The sequence below is a fragment of the Mauremys reevesii genome, linkage group 2, assembly GCF_016161935.1.
Source record: "Mauremys reevesii isolate NIE-2019 linkage group 2, ASM1616193v1, whole genome shotgun sequence".
In the NCBI taxonomy this organism is placed as follows: domain Eukaryota; kingdom Metazoa; phylum Chordata; order Testudines; family Geoemydidae; genus Mauremys; species Mauremys reevesii.
This window is the reverse complement of record NC_052624.1, coordinates 271,321,224-271,342,002: the sequence shown is the minus strand read 5'-3', so window position 1 is coordinate 271,342,002 and position 20,779 is coordinate 271,321,224. Positions and strand designations below refer to the sequence as shown.

At 44.9% G+C, this 20,779-nt stretch overlaps 1 protein-coding gene across 1 annotated transcript in view; it reads left to right on the top strand.

Moving 5' to 3' along the window:
• The first annotated feature begins 31 nt into the window (after positions 1-31).
• Positions 32-20,779, top strand: part of KCNQ3 (potassium voltage-gated channel subfamily Q member 3) — a 249,542-nt gene continuing 228,794 nt past the window's right edge. Inside the window, exon 1 of the mRNA XM_039526124.1 lies at positions 32-443. Coding sequence (XP_039382058.1) covers positions 115-443 — 329 coding nt within the window. The 5' untranslated portion in view covers positions 32-114. The remainder of the gene's footprint in view (positions 444-20,779) is intronic.

Genomic DNA, 20,779 nt, shown 5'->3' with positions numbered 1-20,779 from the left:
TTTTTCTTTTTCTTTTTTTTTTTTTTTTTGGAGGGGAGCTCGGATCATGGCCTTGGGGCTCCGCAAGCTGCTGCTGCTTACCTCCAGCTGCGCCTTTAAGGACCAGCGAAAAAGATGGGACTCAAGTCCAGGAAGGCAGCAGCTGCGGGGAACGCTGGTGGCGGGGAGCAAGACGAGAAGAAAGTAGGACTCGCGGCTGGGGATCTGGAGCAAGGTTCTTTGGCCTTGGGAGCTGGAGCCGATAAAGATGGGACCCTGCTGCTGGAAGGAGCCGGGAAGGGAGAGGGGGGGAAGAGGAATCCGCAAGGGATTGGGCTTTTGGCCAAAACACCTCTGAGCCGACCTGTCAAGAGGAACAATGCCAAGTACAGGAGGATCCAAACTTTAATCTATGATGCCCTGGAGAGACCCAGAGGGTGGGCGCTGCTGTATCATGCCTTCGTGTGAGTATCGGGGGTTATCGCCAGCGGTGGATTATTTGTATTCCGCGGGGGCAGGGCAGGGGGAGAAGATGGGTTGTGTTGTCATTCCGGCGTGGTTTTCTTTTGTGTTGCTCTTCTAATAACTGCGGGAGGTTTGGTCCAAGAGGTGCCCCACTCTTGTGTCCTGCAGCCTGTAAAGTCCAGTTGATACAGTTGGAAGCTTTGGTAAATCGACACCAGAACACACGCACGCAAAACAACCCGTTGCAAGAGCAGTCGATTGCGGTGGTGAGGATACATGGAGATCCCTGAAAAAACAGGGAGAAAGGGGCTGAATGAAATTGGCTTTGTCTTGGGGCTGGTAACTAGGGTATTCGTAGAGAGCCTGGATTCAGGGAGACTGGCCCTGTAGAAGAGAATATAAATCGTCCAGCCAGTGCACATGTGAGTTAACATAATTTTAAAGGCTAAACCCTGAAAGGGGTGTGGGAATTTCTCATAGAAGACGCATATTATGCCACTGTTTTGCTTTATCATTGTAGGCATAATGCTCATTTGAACTTGTTCTGAACAAGGAGAAAATTACCAAGATCTCATTATGGGCTAAAAATATGCCTTTAATTTTTTTTTTTGCTATCATCAAGATTTCTAAAATGAAAGGCTGTTTTATTTAAAAGGCTTTCTGGTGTCTTTGTACAGATACATTCTCTTGAATACACATGTTGAAAATGGTATTTTATGAAAGCTGGGGAAAAGAGATGGAACAAGGACTAATTATGATAGATTTATGGATCAAAGTGCTTAAAGGGACACTGACAACTTAAATCTAGCCCAAAATGTTAAATGTGGTTATAAACAAGGTTTAAAAAAAACAAAGGCCAATAGAAATGTTTGCACATTTTAAATTTTTTTTAAAACAAATAAACATCCACCTGCAGTGTATGAAACCCAATCATAGTATCACTAAGGGCTTGAAAGTGAAACTGATTTCACTTGTCCAAAATGAGAGAACTGCAAAAAGGACAGCATAAAGACTGACCAACATGCTGGATTTCTAAAATTCTTGCATTTTAAAATAATGTAAAATGTTATTAGTATCATAGAGAAATACATTTGTTTGCAACATAGATTTTTAAGTTGTCAGTGTCCCATTACAATAAATTTGTTTTATAATGTTGCATGGATGCGGTTGCAAAACAGTGTGGATATTGGATAGCACTGTTTTTAAAAAAATGTTGTAAACCATAGTGGACAAAATTTCTGTGCAGGAAGACTGAGGAGTTATTGCTGAAGTTGGTTGTTTTATCAGAGACAAGGAAAGTCCTCTAGTCTGTGTAGATTGTGGATCCGTGGCCTGAACCTGCCAATTCTTATCATACAAATAGTGACAGGTTTCAGAGTAGCAGCCGTGTTAGTCTGTATCCGCAAAAAAAAAAAAACAGGAGTACTTGTGGCACCTTAAAGACTAACAAATTTATTGTAGCATGAGCTTTGAGCCAGCTAAAGCACTTCTTCTTGCATAGAATGGAACACACAGACAGGAGATATTTATACATACAGAGAACATGAAAGGTGGAAGTATGCATACCAACAGGCAGAGTCTAATCAATTGAGATGAGCTATCGTTAGCAGGAGGAAAAAAAACTTTTTTGAATTATAAAAGGTGTGAGAGAACTTAACATAGGGAATAGAAATCATTGGTGTGTGTAATGACCCAACCATTCTTAATTCAAGTTCAGCAGTCTCTCTTTGAGTCTGTTTTTGAAGTTTTTTTGCAAAAAAATGCACCTTCAAGTCTGTCACTGAGTGGTTAGGAAGGTTGAAGTGTTCTCCCACTTTTTTTTTGAATTATGATTCCTGATGTCAGATTTGTGTCCATTTATTCTTTTGCGAGAGACTGTCCGGTTTGGCCAATGTACATGGCAGAGGGCATTGCTGGCACATGATGGGGCATATCGTTGGTAGATGTGATGTGGTGTGAGCCCCTGATGTGTGTGATGTGATGATTGATTCCTGTGTGATGGTGTCACTTGAATGGATATGGGGACAGAGCTGGCATCGGGCTTTATGGAGGGATAGGTTCCTGGGTTTTGTTTTTTATGTTGTATGGTGTCTTGCTTGCTGGTGAGTTTTGCTTCAGGTTGGAGGCTGTCTATAAGCAAGGACTGGCCTGTCTCCCAAGATCTGTGGATCATCTTTAAGGATAGGTTGTAAATCTTTGATGATCGCTGGGAGGGTTTTAGTTGGGGGGGCTGTAGGTGATGGCTGGTGTGTTGTTGTTTTTTTTTTTAGGCCTGTCCTGTAGTAGTAGGGCTTCTCTTCTCTCTCTCTGTCAATCTGTTTTTTTTTCTTTTCACAGGTGGTATTGGGTATTGTAAGAATTGATGATAGAGATCTTGTAGGTGTTTATCTCTGTCTGGAGATTGGAGCAAAATATGTGTATCTTAGAGCTGCTGGCTAGAATGGATGGATGTGTGTGGTGTGTGGGAGCTGGGGGCTGGATGTAAGTAAGTAGTATCAGTGGGTGGGTGGTATTTATGGTATTTATATTATATATGTTCCAGTTAGTACAGTAGTTTGTGTGATGGAAATGGACTGGTGTGTGTGGGGGGAGGTGGGAGGTTGATGGTGGATGGTGATCTAAAAATTTATTCCTCTTTTTCTCTTTTCCCATTTTTCTTTTCCCATGAGATGATGATGATGTGTGTCAAGTAGAGAAACGAGAGTAGGGGGGGTGTTAGGGATTGAGAGTTTAAGGCAGTTCTTGTTATAAGGCAGCCATAAGGGCCATGGCCATGCCATAGCAGTGCCAGTGCCACTGATATGAAGATTATATATTGTCCCAAATGGTGAATACAAATAGGAGGACAACAAAGTCACAAAGCCAGGCAGTCAGCCACAGCCATAGATACTATATTTGATGGTTTCCTGATCATGATCGTGTGTGTTTCGTGTGTTGTGTAGAGTGTTCCCATCCACAGTGGGCCAGGCAGGAATGGGGTGGATGGATTGGAATTGGATTGTTGGAGGATCAGGAAGTCAGTGGTGTCGAAGGAAGATGGTGGTGCTGGTAGCAGAGGGCCTATAGCCAGAGAGAGAGAGTCCACAGAGCCCAATACTGATGCTGAAGAAGATGATGGATGAGATCCAGGATTTCCAGGTTTATGGATCTTTACACCTGGTCGGGGTTCCAGCATGTGTCTGTATAGATCTGTTCCTGTGCTTTCTCAGGTTTTTTTTTTTTGGGTGTAGTTTCTTTTTTTTTAATCATCAGATCAGTCAGAGGGTTTTACTCACATGAGTAGAGCCATTGAGCTTAAGGCTCTGATTCTGCCATTGGACAAGTCTCCCACTGAAGTTCATGGGAGTTTTGATTAAGTAAGGAGTGGAAGATCAGGTTCATTACTGAGATGAGTTTTTGTGTAGTGGTATAATACTGATTTATTGCTAAACCTCCTCTCCCACTCATTTAACTTAGATTGTTCTTTTCATGATGTATGTCATATGAAACAGGACATTGTTTTTCTGTTTTGCTTTTTTTTAAATATCAAGGCTGAACTGCTTGAAAAACTAAGCTCTAGATAATGTGGCATTTTTCCAGTCTAGTAGGGCAGCTGGTTCGAACTGGGTATGTGACTTAGGAAAGCTTATGACAACTGATAGAGAATGCATTAGGTATATATTATCTCTGGGAAGACCTCTTTGATGGAGGTTACAACCTGGATCTCTTGCTCTGTATTTTATAATTGATTAATTTGTTGTTTTCTGATTTTAAGACAAGAGACTTTTGAGAGAAGAGACTTGAGAATTCCATGTGCAGCCTTTTCTCACAATCACTCCCATCTTCTTCTAGGCCAGGGGTTCTCAAACTTCACTCCACCACGACCTCCTCCTGACAACAAAAATTACTACGTGACCCTGGGAGAGTGGACTGAAGCCTGAGCCCTGCCGCCCTGGGGGGGTAAAGCCCAAGGGCTTCAGCCCCATGCAGGGGGCCTCAGGAAGCCCTCCTGAAGCCTCCTAAAGCCCTCAGGATTCAGCTTTGGCTCCAGGTGGCAGGGCTCGAGCTTCAGCTTCAGCCCCAGGCCCCAGCAAGTCTAATGCCAGCCCTGGCAACCCCGTTAAAAAGGGGTTGCGACCAACTTTGGCTCTAGGCAATCCCATATGATTGGAATGAACTTCCAAAAGCTAGTTGTCTATGCTCCACTCTGTCTCATTTAAACCACTCTTTAAAATCCTATTTTCACAACTTTGTAACTGTATTGAGGTTTGTAGGTATTCAAAAATCAAACAAAATCTCAGAGCCCCATCTCCTACAAGACTCCCCTCCCCCGTAAAACGAACCCATGTGCCAGCCATCACTCTGATCACTTTGTATGTCATCAGGGGCAGCTCTAGGAATTTTGCCGCCCCAAGCACGGCAGGCAGGCTGCCTTACGCGGACCCTCCGCAGGCAAGCCACTGAGAGCAGCCTGCCTGCCGCCCTCACGGCGCCGGCAGAGCGCCCCCCCGCGGCTTGCCGCCCCAAGCACGCGCTTGGCATGCTGGGGCCTGGAGCCGCCCTTGTATATCATATCCTTTTCCTCCACCCATCATTTGCTCTTTGTTTCTTTGAACATTGGAAGCTTTTGTGGGCAGGAATGTGTCTTATGTATTTGAAAAAGCATCTGGCATCTTTTGAGCCTGTGATACACACTTATTATGTATTACTTGTGCAAACAGTTCCTATATTGGAATAGATATCCAAAATAACTTGTTAGGAGCTCAGACACCATGGGGAGGAGCTCCATAAAAGAATAGCATCTACCAGTTACCAGACACACATGGTGGGCCCAAATGCTGATATGACTACAGTCCCTCCCATGAATGATGGATGCTCAACATTTCTCAGGATCTGGTTTGTTCATGTCAATGGGAATTTTACATGAGTAAGGACCGAGGGTCTGAGCACTTTCTGTGAGGTGGAAACTCAGCAGCTTTCAGGACTGGGACCTGATTACTCATGGCCATTGACCTGAACGGGAGCAGGACCAGTCCCCATGTTAACTAAAGAAGACTTCTAGGGTCTCTTGTTCCTAAAGTAAATAAAAGAGCTTTTTATAGTTTCATGGCCTTGCATTTGTCACGAGTTACTCAAGTTGTTTTGGTGAGCACCTTTTTATGGCCCAATTTGTAGCCCACAGGGCTAGCTTGCCTTTACTATATCATTGCCTTGCCTTCATCATATTTCGCTGCTTTTGGTATATTCAGCCGTAATGCATGAAACCTACAGGCCTGTATCCAGTAAGATATTAGCTGAAGCTTAAGTTAGCATAAGTGGTTAAGTTGGCTGTAACCCTTGGCATAGATTAGCGGTTACCTTTAGATTTTGGAAACTAAGAAGAGCTTGTTCAACAGTAGGAGGTAGACTGTTCCTGTAAGTGCTATCGCAAGGAACATGGGAAGTAATAACCGCAAATCCGCTTAAGCAGGGGGAGACAGGTATGATCGTGAGCTGAAATGGTATCAATGTACTAACCTATAGATAGAAGGACACCTCAGCATTAGTAGGATGAGGAAATACAAACAAGGAAAAGAGGAAAAACCGCTACTGAATGTACATTATATATAGGGGCATCAGCGTAACGTATTATCAAAGTTGCATCCCAGCCTGGGGGCAATAGGAGAGAGAGATGTAGCCCTTGGGAGGTGCCAGAATTATGGCCACTGGTGATGTGGCAGAAGGTAATGGCGATGAGGAAGATATTGGCTAACCTTTCTGGTTGTCTTGCAAGGGATGGAGCAAGTATACGGATGGCAAGATGTGCATTCTGTAGCCTCTCTATTTACCTTACTGAGTTAGAGTGTTTGTGACTGTGTTGAATGTATTAATAAACTATTTGTGAATATAGAAGAGTTCCTATAGTGTGAGTGTTGCAGCTGTGCACATCGGGGTTCCCAGCTACATAATAATTTGAATAATACTGGGCCTGAATTTAGGACAAGGGCCTGAACACCCTTAAAGTGATAACTGGGGATTCTTAAGTAATCAGTATAATGAAGACAGAATCGATAGATCAGGCTACAAATCCTACACTCATTGATTTCAGTGGGAATTGGATTGGGCCCTTACTTAGGAACCCAAACACATTGAGGGCAAAACCCTTTCTGTCCTCTACGAACCCCACAGGGAAATGGTGGGAGTAGAGTGGGGTTGGTTTTGAAGGTGATCCCAGGGCAGGGTAGTATGGCTCAGGAGGGCCTAAGGGGAATGGACTCTGTTCCACAACTTGCTCCTCCTTTAAAAAGAGGCAGAGTGCTCTTCCATCCGGAGCCTGCTGCTGAAAGCAGTGTATGGGAGGGGGCATGGCCATGTTCCCAACACAGCAAAGCACACTCTTGAGACTTGGCACATTGCTGGATGCCCTGGTTGCTCCCCAGCCTACCACCCATGGGAGTGCTTTGTCTGGATCCTGCCTACTCCTCCCCCGTCTCTTCCAGTGCACCAGAATCTGGCCCTATTATATTATTGTTCAGTATTGGCCTAACCTTGTGTGACGCTGAGTGCAATAGAATTCTGTGGGCATTCAAAACTTCCTTATTATTTAATTATTTGTGTTACTGTATCTTCTTGGAGCCCTAGTCAGGCCTAGAACCACCCTGTGCAAGGCGCTGTACAAACAGAACAAAAAAAAAGACAATCTATGTAGCATGTCATAGGATCAGATCCTACAAAAGCAAAACTCTAAAAATTAAAGAAATGAAAGATTGTTCGCAAATCTGTTAGGGACTTGCAGAGCTTTGCTCTTCTCACAGAAAGAGGAGAACATCATTCCATCAGCAGGAAGAAATGATGCCATGGGAAACGCTAACATTTAGAGCTCTAGATTAAAATTTGATTTCTGTTTACTCATGATAGAGCCTTTGAAGTGAAGGGGCTTTTCAGCTTATAAATCTCTCCTGTGTTGGATTTACAGCTCTGCCATGAAAGTAGAACTGCCCTGGAACGCCTCAGACTGAGCCTCGCCAGAGACGCAAATAGTTGTTCACATTTTATTAGGGGTGTATGAGTGGGTGATAGGATCCAAAACATTTCAACAAGTGCCTATTTTGTGTGATTTTTATCATTAAAAAAACCTATGTATTTTAATGAAATGTTACTGCTCGGTCAGTAAAGTGGACTAGATCCTTTGGGTAGCCTCACAATCCAAAAAAAGATTTAAAATTAAAAAGAAAATTGCAGTATGTGCAAACCTATTGCCAATGAACATCTTAAAGGCCCAGCGCTTGCTTACTACCAGAAATAGTACTGATAAAGCCTGATCTAAAGTTCAATGAAATCAATAGAAAGGCTCACATTACCTTCAAGGGGCTATGGAGCAGGTCCGTAAAGTTTATTACAGTTCTAGTTCTAATGAAGTTGGTCAATGAAACTTCCCAAGGCAGTAAACACTGCATCTGACAATATTTGCAGGCTCAGGTATTAATTTGCGTGAGGGGAATATTTCTTGATGCAGAACATTGGTTTGTAGTCTTCACAGGGAACTGTGAGTCACAGAAACAGATGTTATTACCTGTGTGTGTTTTCTTGTGAATCGCCTCTCTTGTTCTGCACACATGCATGTGTGTGCACTCACACTTGCACTGACTAGAGTGGAGAACTGGGACCAAAGAAATTGACACCGTCTTTCCTTCTGAAAATATGTAGTGGCTTCTCAGGGTCTATCAGAACTTGGGTCCACCTAGCATCTGAGAAGTTCCTCAGTGACCTAGGGCAGGCATTCTCAAATATCAACACAGTGTGTCTATAACTTAATAATATAGCTGATTGGAAAAGTAGTTTTTTTTTCTCACATGGAAAATTTAAACTTTTCAGTGATAAATAGAAACCTGAAGATTCTTGTCTGAAAACTTTCAATTCAGAATAAAAAAAGGTACAACTCTACACTGCCTCATGGGAGTTGTAATTCAGGTGTTTGATTGCCCCCGCTGTCCTCTATGGGCCGGACTCCCTGGCCAAACTACATCTCCCTTGATGCATCATGATCTTCCAGCTTGCTGAACATCATAGGAGTCCCTGGCCCTGGTGTATCATGGGAGATGTAGTCTGGCTGAGGAATCCGTCCCAGAGAGGAGAAAGGAGGTATGAATCACATGAACTATAACTCCCATGAGAGTCATTTCCAAATGGTAATTTTTTGGTTTTGGGGATGTGGTGTGTGTGGGTATAAGTACATATAGGTGTGTGTGCATATGTATGTGTACATAAGAACAGCCATGTGGGTCAGACTAAAGGTCCATCTAGCCCAGTATCTTGTCTTCTCACAGTGGCTGATGCCAGATGCTTCAGAGGAAATGAAAAATGGAAATGTATCGAGTGATTCATCCCATGTAATCAAGTCCCAGTTTCTGGCAGTCAGAGGTTTAGGGACACCCAGAGCATGACGTTGCATCCCTGACCATCTGGGCTAATAGCCATTGATGGACTATCCTCCATGAATTTATCTAATTCTTTTTTGAACCGAGTTATACTTTTGGCCTTCACAATGTCCTCTGGCAGAGAGTTCCACAGGTTGACTGTGCATTGTGTGAAGAAATACTTCCTTTTTTTTGTTCTAAATCTTGTGCCCCATTAATTTAATTGGATGACCCCTAGTTCTTTTGTGGTGTGAAGGGGTAAATAATACTTCCCATACCAGTCATGATTTTATAGACGTCTATCATATCCTTTCTTAGTCATCTCTTTTCAAAGCTGAACAGTCCCAGTCTTTTTAATCTCTCATATGTAAGCTGTTCTGTACCCCTAATCATTTACATTGCCCTTCTCTGTACTTTCTCCAATTATAGTATTTTTTGAGACAGGGAGACTAGAACTGCATGCAGTGTTCAAGGTGTGGGCGTACCATGGATTTGCATTGTAGCATTATGATAGTTTCTGTCTTATTATCTATCCCTTTCCTGTTGGTTCCCAACTTTCTAGCTTTTTTGATAGCTGCTGCACGTTGAGTGGATGTTTTCAGATAACTATCCACAATGACTTCAAGATCTCTTTTTTGAGTGGTAGCAGCTAATTTAGGTATGCATAGTTGGGGCTATGTTTTTGAGTGTGCATTACTTTGCACTTATGAACACTGAAGTACATCTGCCATTTTGTTGCTCAGTCACCCGGTTTGGTAAGATCTCTTTGGAGCTCTTTGCAGTCAGCTTTGGTCTTAATTATCTTCTTGAGTAATTTTATATTGTCTGCAAACTTTGCCACCTCGTTATTTATCCCCTTTTCAAGATCATTTATGAATATTTTGAGCAGCACTGGTCCCGGTACAGATCCTTGGGGGACCCTGCTATTTACCTTTCCCCACAGTGAAAACTCACCATTTACTCTTACCCTTCGTTGCCTATCTTTTAACCAGTTACTGATTCATGACAGGACCTTTCCTCTTATCCCATGACTGCGTACTTGACTTAAGAGCATTTGGTGAGGGACCTTATCAAAGGCTTCCTGAAAGTGTAAGTACACTATATCTGTATATATTTACACTCTCCCTCTTTCTCTTTATGAAAAGTTGAAATTTTCTGCAGAAATCAGACACTTTTTGGAAACCTTTTTTGTTTAGTTGAAAACTGAATTTTCCATTGAAATTTGTGGAAATTTTTCAGCCAACCCCTCAATAGAGAGAGTGTCTTCCAGATACTGCCCCTCCTATTTGCAATTTTGTAACATTCCTATGGCAACTACAGCAATTGCTTACATGGAATAGTTCTAGTGGGAAAGTATTTTAGGGTGGGATTATTCAAAAGAGCTCAACATTGGCCTAATTCTGCTCCCACAGAAGCCAGTGGTAAAGCTCCCTGTTATAGTGGTCCCATTGAAGTTGTGCTGGTGGCCTGTGGATCAGTTGCCTGCCCATGGCTGACCATGTAATACAAGTTTGCTACAACTCTGATCAGCCAGTAGATATTGCTCATCAAAGCGGGGAAACAATCCACTAGTGGAATATGTGCAGCTGCATTTTCAGACAACAGAGGTGTGTGAGGTCCAAGTTATCAATGGGTATAAACTCTGCCATTGAGAAGGCAAGAGTTAAAAATGGGAAAAAATATCTTATTCTGAAATGTCTGTCCATAGCATTGGGTTAATCATTACTCAAGGCTCCTACCTAAAAACAAAAAAAATGTTTTTACATTATTAAAATCAATAAACGCAGATAATTGTAAAACCCAACAAACCCCCAAATTAGGGTGCAATGCCTTGTACTAATTGAAATCACTATTTAATTAGATGCGCTGCTGAATATTGTAAAAACTCCAGGAACCCAGTCATCTTCCTTAAAGACATTACAGATTCTGTATTGCCAACCCAAACCATATGATTCAGGCTCCCAAAATCATATTGTTGTTTTTTTAAATAGGACATTCTGGGTTCTTTTTATTTGCTCTTAGAGTGTACTTGGGTCCAATTTTCAAGTTTTTCTTGGCAACTATGATTGAAACTTACTTAAAAATAAAAATTGAGATTCTCAGCTGATCACATGACTCCAAGAGCTGGGATTTTAAGAAAAATAATACATATTGTGAGCGCTAGTAAGACAGATTTCAAGCTGCATTTAATCTTCAGTGGAAGGTCCTGAAAGCAAAGGATGACTCATCTGAGCAAAGCATTGCAGGATCACACCTTTAGCGGACAAGTGGCTGACCCTGTACTCCACAAAGTCAATGCTAGTTTTGTCACTGAGTTTGATGGGGGATTTGTGCCTAAGGGGCAAAAAAGAAGAGCGCTGCCCCGCTGTACCCGCCCCCACGAGCGCCGCGCTGCTGAACCCCCTCCCAGTGCCGCGCCGCTGAAACCCCCGCCCCCGAGCACTACGCCACCCGAAGCCCTGCCCCCCAAGTGCCGCGCAAGCCCCTGCCTCCCCAGCGCCATGCTGCCCGAAGCCCCTGCCCCCCCGAGCGCTGCGCCGCGGATACAAAAAAAACCCTCTCCAGCGCTGTCCTGACGAACCAAAAAACCCCCCAAAAACCTGAGCGCCGCCCCACCCCAAGCACGTGCTTGGTCGGCTGGTGCCTGGAGCCGGCCCTGCTAAGGGGATGGGTGAGTACATGGAACTTCTCCAAGCAGTGGAACTGGCGTAGTTCTGTTGTGCAATGGGAGGGGCTGAGTGAAGATGGGCTCAATATGGAGATCAACTGTTTAGGGGGCAGCCCTGGAGTGGCAGCATGTGAGACTGGGCAGGATGAGGTGTGGCTTGAGGTTCTGCAATTGCATAGAACTTCCCATTCTTTCTCCCTGCCACATCAGGGCTTTTGGGTGTTTAGCCATGAGGCTGCAGTAGCCTCGTTGGGGTGGCTATGTAGCTGCACTGGGGTGGGAGTAGAGGAAGAAACCCTTATTCCTGCTCATTTGCTTAGCGCTTGGCCCAGCTAATCAGCTTGGATTTGCCTCCAAGTGAATCAACACAATTAAAAAGCAGGGTTGTTCCATTAGTGAATGCTCTTTATTTGTTAATTTTGACAATTCTAGTCCAGTTTTAATTATTTATGCTAATACTTCATAATGCACCAATAAACATTCTGTAGTATACTTTGTAAAAATAATGAAGTCTCGGTAATTGGAGACCTCACCACATACCTCTGCTAATACATCTCTGCTGAGACCTGTGGAGACAGCCAGGGTTTTGTTCGTGCATTAATAAGGTTCAACCGTATTCTGGTTGCGGTAAGCAGGCATTGTTATGGTTCAATCTTTGGCTATAGAAAGCTGGTATGTCATTGACATGCATGAGAAAAGAAAGCAGAGCCCTAGGAGGACTCATAGTAATAAGACTATTGGTAAAATTTACAAAAGTGCCTAGGTCCCATGTTCCAAAAGGCTCTTAGGCACTTAGGAGCGTAACGTTTGAAAAATTTACCCTCCCACTAACGTAAAGGAAGTTTTATTGATCACACCATTATGTGCTACGTAAGCTATGACCTGCAGCCTCTCAGTCAGATGGTGCGGCGATGGGGTATACAAACCCCACACTGAGCCTGAAGGGGTTATAAGGCAATACTGGGCCCAGGTAACTCCACACCCCTGGACCTTCTGAACATGCTCCGACTGGTGGAGTGGCTTAAATGGGATCTCAGCAACCCGGGCAGAGGGTGGTGGACAGACTGCTGGAGAGAGGGAGCTGGAGAGGAGCTGAGAGGGGACCACAGAGTGAGCAAGGCCCACAGAAAGAGCTTTCTCCAACTACCACCCTCTTTGGGAACCAGCAGGTACTGCAGGGCCCTGTTCATATGGACTCTTTTGTGTTGATGAGTGACTGTTGGACAGAGGGGCCATGTCCCAGCTGAAGGGACCTCTAGGTAGGAAATAACCCACAGCAGTGGACTTAGGCTTGCTGTGGGGAGGATCCTGTTGGTGTCGCTTCACACAGGGCCCTGGGCTGGGACTTGGTGGAGACAGCGGGCCCAGGTCCCCCAGCCTAAGGTCAGGAACAGGTGCAGAGGGCCAGGAATCAGGTGTGCTCATCACAAGCTTGCTTGGCCCCCGAACCATATCACAAATGGGTGGGCATCACAGAGTGATAGCCATTGTCTTGGAGGGAATAAATGAAGACCTGGAATACTAAAAATTGCAAATAGAATAGAGTTTCTGGCATAAAGAGTACAACTCCCGGTGCTAGGTATCCCTGAGGAATGAGTTACTACCTCACAGTACAGCACAGCAAACTGCTCCATGTACTGCACAACAGTTAAAGGTTTATATAACAGCCTGTGTCCTGGGATTGTATTCTAGGATCCATTGGTGAGACTTGAGCTATGGTGAATAGCTCCCATCTTTATAATTGCTGCTAGCTGGACCCCAAGGCTCCACCCCGCCCCACCTCTTTCCCCAAGGCCCCACCCATCCTGCCTCTTCCCCCAGGCTCTGCCCCCTCTCTGCCTCTTCTCCCTAAGCTTCCGCCCCCGACATTAGCTCCTCACCCTTGTCACTTGCTGGATTGTCTCAAGGAGCCTGCCTGCAAGTAGGAGGCAGCCCCGGCTGAGCTGGAGCTGGTGTGGGTTGAAGACCTGGCACCTCCCCCAACCCTGTGGTAACTGGACTTTTGGTTCAGGTGCCATTTAGGATTGCCAGATCCCCTTTTCAACTGGACTTTCCGGTCAAAAACCGGGCACCCTAAATGGGACCCGGACACAGAAGCCAAAAACCGGACTGTCCAGTAAAACCCGGACGGGTGGTAACCCTAATGGTGAAATGAGCATCAAGATTTTGTTGTGCTACTCAGACTATCATTGGATTCTTCTGGTTTGTAATGAGACCTGCATTTTCATGGATGTCGCAGCTTTGGTTAGGCGGGTGTGCGGTGCTCTCATCCCCTGCGTATGTATGTTTTCTCTGTAACTGAACTTACAGAAAGTTTCCAGAAATGGGCAGGATTTTTCCACCTTCTTCACTTGTTTACAGATGGATCTGTGAATTCTAGCATAACATTAAAAACAAATCAAACACAAAACTAGAGAGTTAGAGGCTGTGTATTATAGTCTGGTTTCACTTTTTACTAATAGTTGGATTCTTTTAAAAAAATCACTGATCTATCTATATACACACATACCTCTATTGTGTGTGTGTGTGTGTGTGTATATTGCTGAAGCCAAATTCTGCCCTGGGATGGATATGAAAAGCTCCCATAAAAGCCATGGGGTATCATATATGTATCTGTGGACAATTTGGCCTTAAGTAATTTTGAATCTAATTTAGCAACCATAAGGATTTTTTTTTAATTAGAGGGTTGAGTGCTTGGAAAAATTCTTTGTGTCCTGGTCTGAAATGAAATAGGTCAGGATCTTAGCGATATAGGTACACTGCTGGGGATGGTCAGATACTATAATGATACGCTTTGTAGAAACACTTATAAATAAATAATAGTGTTTATTCTTTAGTTAACAGTGCTATATACTGTTTTGCATAGCACTTCACAGAGATTATGAAGGCATGGAAGCATTGCTACTTCAATTGCTTCTGGCACATACAGTATTAAAAGGGATAACTTAAATACGAATAGCTTTATAGAAAATATGGTCCAAGAACAACTAAATATGTGCTGGCTTCTTTCTCATTTTAAAATGATCTTTCGTAGGCTTATCCATTTGTGCCTGGGAAAAATATTTTTATGCTCAAATTGACCTACTTTGACAATGGCTACCTTTGAAGGAACATCTGGACTAGACGTGTTTGTGAGTTACCTACTCTGGCCTTAATCCAGCACAGTACTTAAGCATGTGCTTAATTTTAAGTGTGTGAGTAGCCTGTCAAAATCAGTGTAAAAGGAGCAACTAATTGGGTTCAATGTCGTTGGAGTCCAATAGCAAAAGAATTTTAATGCAAACTTTGACAGAATGTTGTGGCACCTTTTGGCCTGAGCAGTTAGCCAATATTTGATGCATCAGAACATAAGAATGGCCATACTAGGTGCATACTAATGGTCCATCTAGTCAATATCCTGTCTTCTGACAGTGGCCAATGCCAGATGCTTGTAATGGAATGAAAGGAACAGGGCAATTTTCAGTGATTCATCCCCTGTCATCCAATCTCAGCTTCTGGCAGTCAGAGACTTAGGGACATTCAGAGCATGGGCTTGCATCCCTGACCATCTTGGCTAATAGCCATTGATGGATCTATCCTTTAGGAACTTTTTCAAACCCAGTTATACTTTTGGCTTCACAACATCCCATGGCAACAAGTTCCACAGGTAGACTGTGTGTTGTGTGAAGAAGTACCTCCTTTTGTTTGTTTTAAACCTGCTGCCTATTTCATTGAGTGACTCCTAGTTCTTGTGTTATGTGAGGGGTAAATAACAGCTCTCTATTCCCTTCCTCCCCCCCATTCATGATTTTATAGACAGCTATCATACCCCTACTTAGTCTTTTCTAAACTGAACAATCCCAGTCTTTTTAATCTCTCCTTGTATGGAAGCTGGTTTATACTCCTAATAATTTACGTTGCCCTTCCCTGTACTCTTTCCAATTCTAATACAGCTTGTTTTGAGATGGAGTGACCAGAACTGCACGCAGCATTCAAGGTGTGGGTGTACCATGGATTTATATAATAGCGTTCCAATATTTTCTGTCTTATTATCTATCCCTTTTCTAATACTCTGTTTGCTATTTTGACTGCACATTGAGGGGATGTTTTCAAAAAACTATCTATCATGACTCCAAGATCGCTTTCTTGAGTGGTAACAGCTAATTCAGACCCCATCGTTTTGTATGTATAGTAGGGATTATGTTTTCCAATGTGCATTACTTTGTACTTATCAACACTGAACTTCATCTGCCATTTTGTTGCCCAGTCACCCAGTTTTGTGAGATCCCTTTGTAACTCTTCACAGTCTGCATTGGACTTAAATATCGTGAATAATTTTGCTCCATTAGAATTAGAAATTGATGGTACAAGTCAGGTATATTCTTTGGTGAAATCTTGTTTATTTACAAAGAATATACATAAAGTTTTGTTTCCATCCAACCCCCATGTATTCAGACTGCCTCATACCCAGACCTTCCCGCCGAGCCTCACCCACGTGCATTAAGAACCCCACACTGATGAGGCCAACTCCCCCTGCATCTGAACCACCCTGACAAGCAATCGACACCTGGATCCCCACTCCACTGAGCTCCACTCCCCCAGCATCTGGACTCCCCCCACTGGGCCCCCCACACCCAGACCCCCCTTCTGAGCTCTGTTCCCTCCCACACCGAGACCTCTTCCATTGAGCCCCAATCACCTTCCCCGGGACCCATCTGCAGAGTCCCATTACCGTTGCACCCATAACCCCCCTCCAAAAGCCCCCATGCGTCCAAATGCCCCCCTTGCACCCAGATCCCCCACTGAGTCACCCGCACCCAGATTGCCCCACATGGAATGCTCTCAACCCACACCTGGATCCCCCCACACTAAGACCCCGTCCACACTTGGGTCCTGTCTTGCTGAACCTGCCTGCCCACACCTGGTGCACCTAGTATGGAAGGGCAGAGCCCTGGGGTGTTTTTGGGGCAGGCCCGGTCCTTGCAATGTGTCAGGATTGGGTGCAGCTTCACCGCTGAGTCCGTGTCCTGCGGTGGGGGAGGGCGAGCTGCGGTCTCCCATCTCTGTGCAGCCTGTGGCCTGTGCTCCCCAATGCTATCCTGGAGCCTCCACATTTATTTGACAAATAAAATTTGCAGAATTTTAAAATATTGTGTGCAGAATTTTTATTTTTTTGGCGCAGAATGCCCTTAGGAGTAATAGTGGGAATGAACAAAAACTGGCAGTTTCCTTGTTTAGAAACCTCTAGGTCTATCACTCCAGTGAGCCCTTTGCCAAAGAAGCTCTGTGTCTCTGATATAGGCACCAACTCTGTGGGTGCTCCAGTGCTGGAGCGCCCATGCAAAAAATAGTGGGTGCTTAGTACCCACCGGCAGCCCCCCATCAGTACCTCCGTCTCCCCGCAGCACCTCCCATGTGCCGCGGATCAGCTGTTCCACTGTATGCAGGAGGCACTGAGGAGGAGCGAGGGTGGGGCGAGCTCGGGGGAGGGGGTGGAAATAGGCAGAGTAGGGGTGGAGCCTTGGGGGAAAGGATGGAATGGGGGCAGGGCCTGGGTCTCACCGATGTTCTCTGATATCTTTCAGGATCATTCTCACGCCTTTCTCTCTGGCTTTCTTCAAGAGCTTGTCTACAATTATAATTGTCCAATTATATGGGTATAATTAAACTGCTGTAGTTATAACTTCCTCTATGGACATCCTCTTCTGGAATAAGAGTAGCATTTTTGTGTAGTTTAATTTCCTTCTAAGGCAACATAATTGAACTGGAAAAGGCATACAAACTGGAATAAGTGTTCACACAGGGAGTGGTTACAGTGCAGTGGGTTAAAGTCACACTTTAGCTTACACACATATAGCTTTCCTGTGTAGACAAGCCTCAACACACCTGGCCTGAAACATGAATATCCTAGCCCCTGTTAATCTACTTGGGTTAGCTCTACTTGGGTTAGCTCTGCTCAGGTCTTGCCATGCAGTTTAGTGCCCCAGGTGGCACCTTCCATTGTCTGCAGCTATTGCATTATGAAAATGGGCTTCATTGCTCCTTCTGTTGAGCCTGAAATAGGTTCACTGGCTTCAATGAGGTCTGTTGTTGTCTTTGGTTCTATGACTCCTATTGGCAACTTTTAGCATAATAGTAATGTTAATGCTGAGTGTTCGTGTGGTTTTCAAAATTAGGACCATATTGTCTTGTCTACGTGTCAGTGGCTATTTGCACAATTATTGGAATTGTGCATGCAACCGAAGAATTTATGCATGCAGATTAGCACACAGTTGCAAATACATTTTTGCTTGCGAAACTGCATTTACCATTTTTTCTTTGAAAATTAGGACTTTTACAGTTTTTGAAATGTGTTTAAAAGATTAACCTTTTTTTTTTAATGCTGGAAGGGACCATTATGATCAAATCACTGGCAAAAAAGACCTCATCCAATAATTTCTGCAAGTGTAGTGGTTGTGGTGATAATATTTCTCCTTGTCAGGGTCATAAGTGTTTGAGTAAGTGGAGAATAATAATGTGCCAAATGCTGAAATGGTGTTTGTTCATTCCAAGAGTTATTTCTCTGTCTTTCTTTGTTTGAATGTCTTTTACTGACCATACTTGCCTGTGCTAACATGAAAAGGACTCATCACTAGTACAAAGGCACGTCTTCCATCTGAAGGTGTTTCTCTGAGAGCATGGCTGTGTGAAAGGAGGACATGGGGTGGAGATGAAGGAGTTTACAAACCGGGCATGGCCAAAGACAACAAAGTGCAGACAGAGGAAAATGGAGGTATCTTAATTGGTTCAGTGCATGGGTATGAAAGGGAATAGCTTTCCCCAGGTGATGAAAAGAAGCCTGGTTCTGCTATGGTGGGTCTAGTGCCGGGGTTCTCACAGAGGGGGAAGCAAGTGGGGCATTTGCCCCGGGCCCCGCGAGCCCATGCCCGGCGGTGGTCCGGGTCTTCGGCTGGCGTTTCGGCGGCAGGGGGCCCTTCAGTGCCGCCGAAGACACGGAGCGACCGAAGGGCCCCCGCCGCTGAAATGCCCCGTGAGCTCTGGCCTGGCGGTGGTCCGGGTCTTCGGTGGCATTTCAGCGGCGGGGGGCCCTTCAGTGCTGCCGAAGACGCGGAGCAACTGAAGGGCCCCCCACCGCCAAAATGCCGCCGAAGACCCGGACCACCGCCGGGTGAGTACAAGCGCCGCAGCTCCCCCGCTTTACCCCAGGCTCCCTGAATCCTCTGTTCTCAGGACAATTTTTTTGGTGGCCTCAGAGTGCGGCCACCAACTCTTGCTGGCAGCCGCTCTCACACTTTTTCCTAAAATACTTAATTAGCTTTAGGAAAAACAAACAAATATGGACATGTACATGTCCAAATCATTGTAATGTATTTATTGCTAGCTAGTAAGTCTGCTGTGAAAAATGATACTTGTATGTGTGTTAATATCACTTTTCACAGCAAACATATAAGTATCACTTTTCACAGAAGATTTACTCAGGCCTGGCATGCCTGGAGACAAATAAAGCCCTGGATGGGGGTGGGGAAGGCAGCGGGGCCAGGGACAATGGAGGTGGGGCAAGGAGGCAGCAGGGGGCTGGAGCCTGAAGCCCCACAGCCAGAGCCCGAAGCTCTGTGGCCAGGGGACGGGGCCTGGGGTTGGAGCCCAAAGCCCCACAGCCAGAGCCTGCTGCCCCTCCACCCCAGGATTGAAGCCCAAAGCTTTAGCCCCACTGCCCCTGAGAAGGTGGGGAACGTACCAGCTGCCTGCTCCCCCAGGTGTCTCCAGACGGGGGCAGGGCCCAACACCTGGGCTGGTGGCCCCAGCAACCAACACCACGATGGTGCATCCAGGAGCAACAAGGAGGGGGAGGGGCTGCTTCTTTATCCCCCACCCCCATCATAGTCCAGGAGGCTGTGGCCACAAGAAAGGCCCCTGGTGGCTGCATTTGAGAAACGCTGGTCTAGTGGCAGAGGGCTTTAGCTCTGTATAAATAGCACATAGATGATCATAGTCATAGATGGAGTATTTGTCTTCACATGTGGAGGAAGAATTTATCCAACAGCCTGGTGTGATAGGATGTGATCGCCACATGCATGCATGTGATCGCCACATACTGTACAATAAACTAGGGTTTGAAGAATTTACCGGGCACTAGAGGCCTGCGCCTACTAGCCAGAGGCTGAAATTGGAGGAGTTGGGCTCCACTAGTGACATCATGACTTCCACCACTTATTGGAGAGGGTTGTCTCTTGGACCCTCCATCATTTGTATCAGCCTCTGGCTAGTCTGACAAATATGAAGGCTGTTGGGAAGAGGAAGGAGCTTTATCTCTATTCCTGCTGCCCACTACAGAGCTTCCTGACTGTGTAGAGTTGGGAGAATTTCAGTACTCACAGCTCCCCCATCCTCCTCACTGCTGCTGCAAGGGGGGAGAGCTCTATTATATTACATATTCCCCAGAGTCCTCAGCGGTATGGAGGCTCCATAACTCTGCCCTTCCCTCACCCTCCTGGATGCTGTTAAGGGAAGGGAGGGTCCCCTTCTCCATCCCTCCACCACCTTCCGCTTTTGGGGTGCCCCCATGAATAGCTCCATGGCCTGCTTCTGGTTCTTGCTTTCCCAAGCATCTCTACTAATTATACCCCCCTGGTATAACTGCTTGGCCTCCTTGGTGCTGCAGCCCTTCCAACATTTACCAAATGGATTCTTTTTAGTTGTTGTAATGTAGCCAATGCTGCCAGAGTTTGATCCTGGGAGGTGCTGAGCATCTGACTTCCATACCTCCCAGGATGAGTCTCTCTTCCTGCAAAAGTCAGCCCCACCAATTTCCTAACTGTTTCTGCTGCTCTTCTCTGAACTTCCTCCAGTTTTTCTGTATGTTTTTATGCAATATTCCATGGGCTGTTGCATGATTCCTTTGAAGGTGTCATCCAAAATGGTCTCTGTAATTTTTGTTGTCACATTGTATTATAAACTCATACTTGTTACCCTTTCATTTTTTTGGTGTCACTGTTTTCTAGGTTGCTGCCTACTGTTGAGTTGATGTAGTTAGGATTACTTTCCTACAGATGTATCAGCATGCATTGGTGAAGTTGAATCTCACTGTTATTTTCTGGCCACGCAGGTCCATGTGTAACAATTTATAGGATTGTGGCCTTAATGTTGAAAAAGGCTCCAAGAGCTTTATACAGGGATATTTAACTTAGGTGAAGTTACTATTATACTCTGTGGGTGAAATCCTGGCCCCGTTGAAGTCAATAGTAAAACTGCCATTGCCTTTAATGGGTCAGGATTTCGCCCTATCTGTATGTCATGTAGCATGTCATATTTT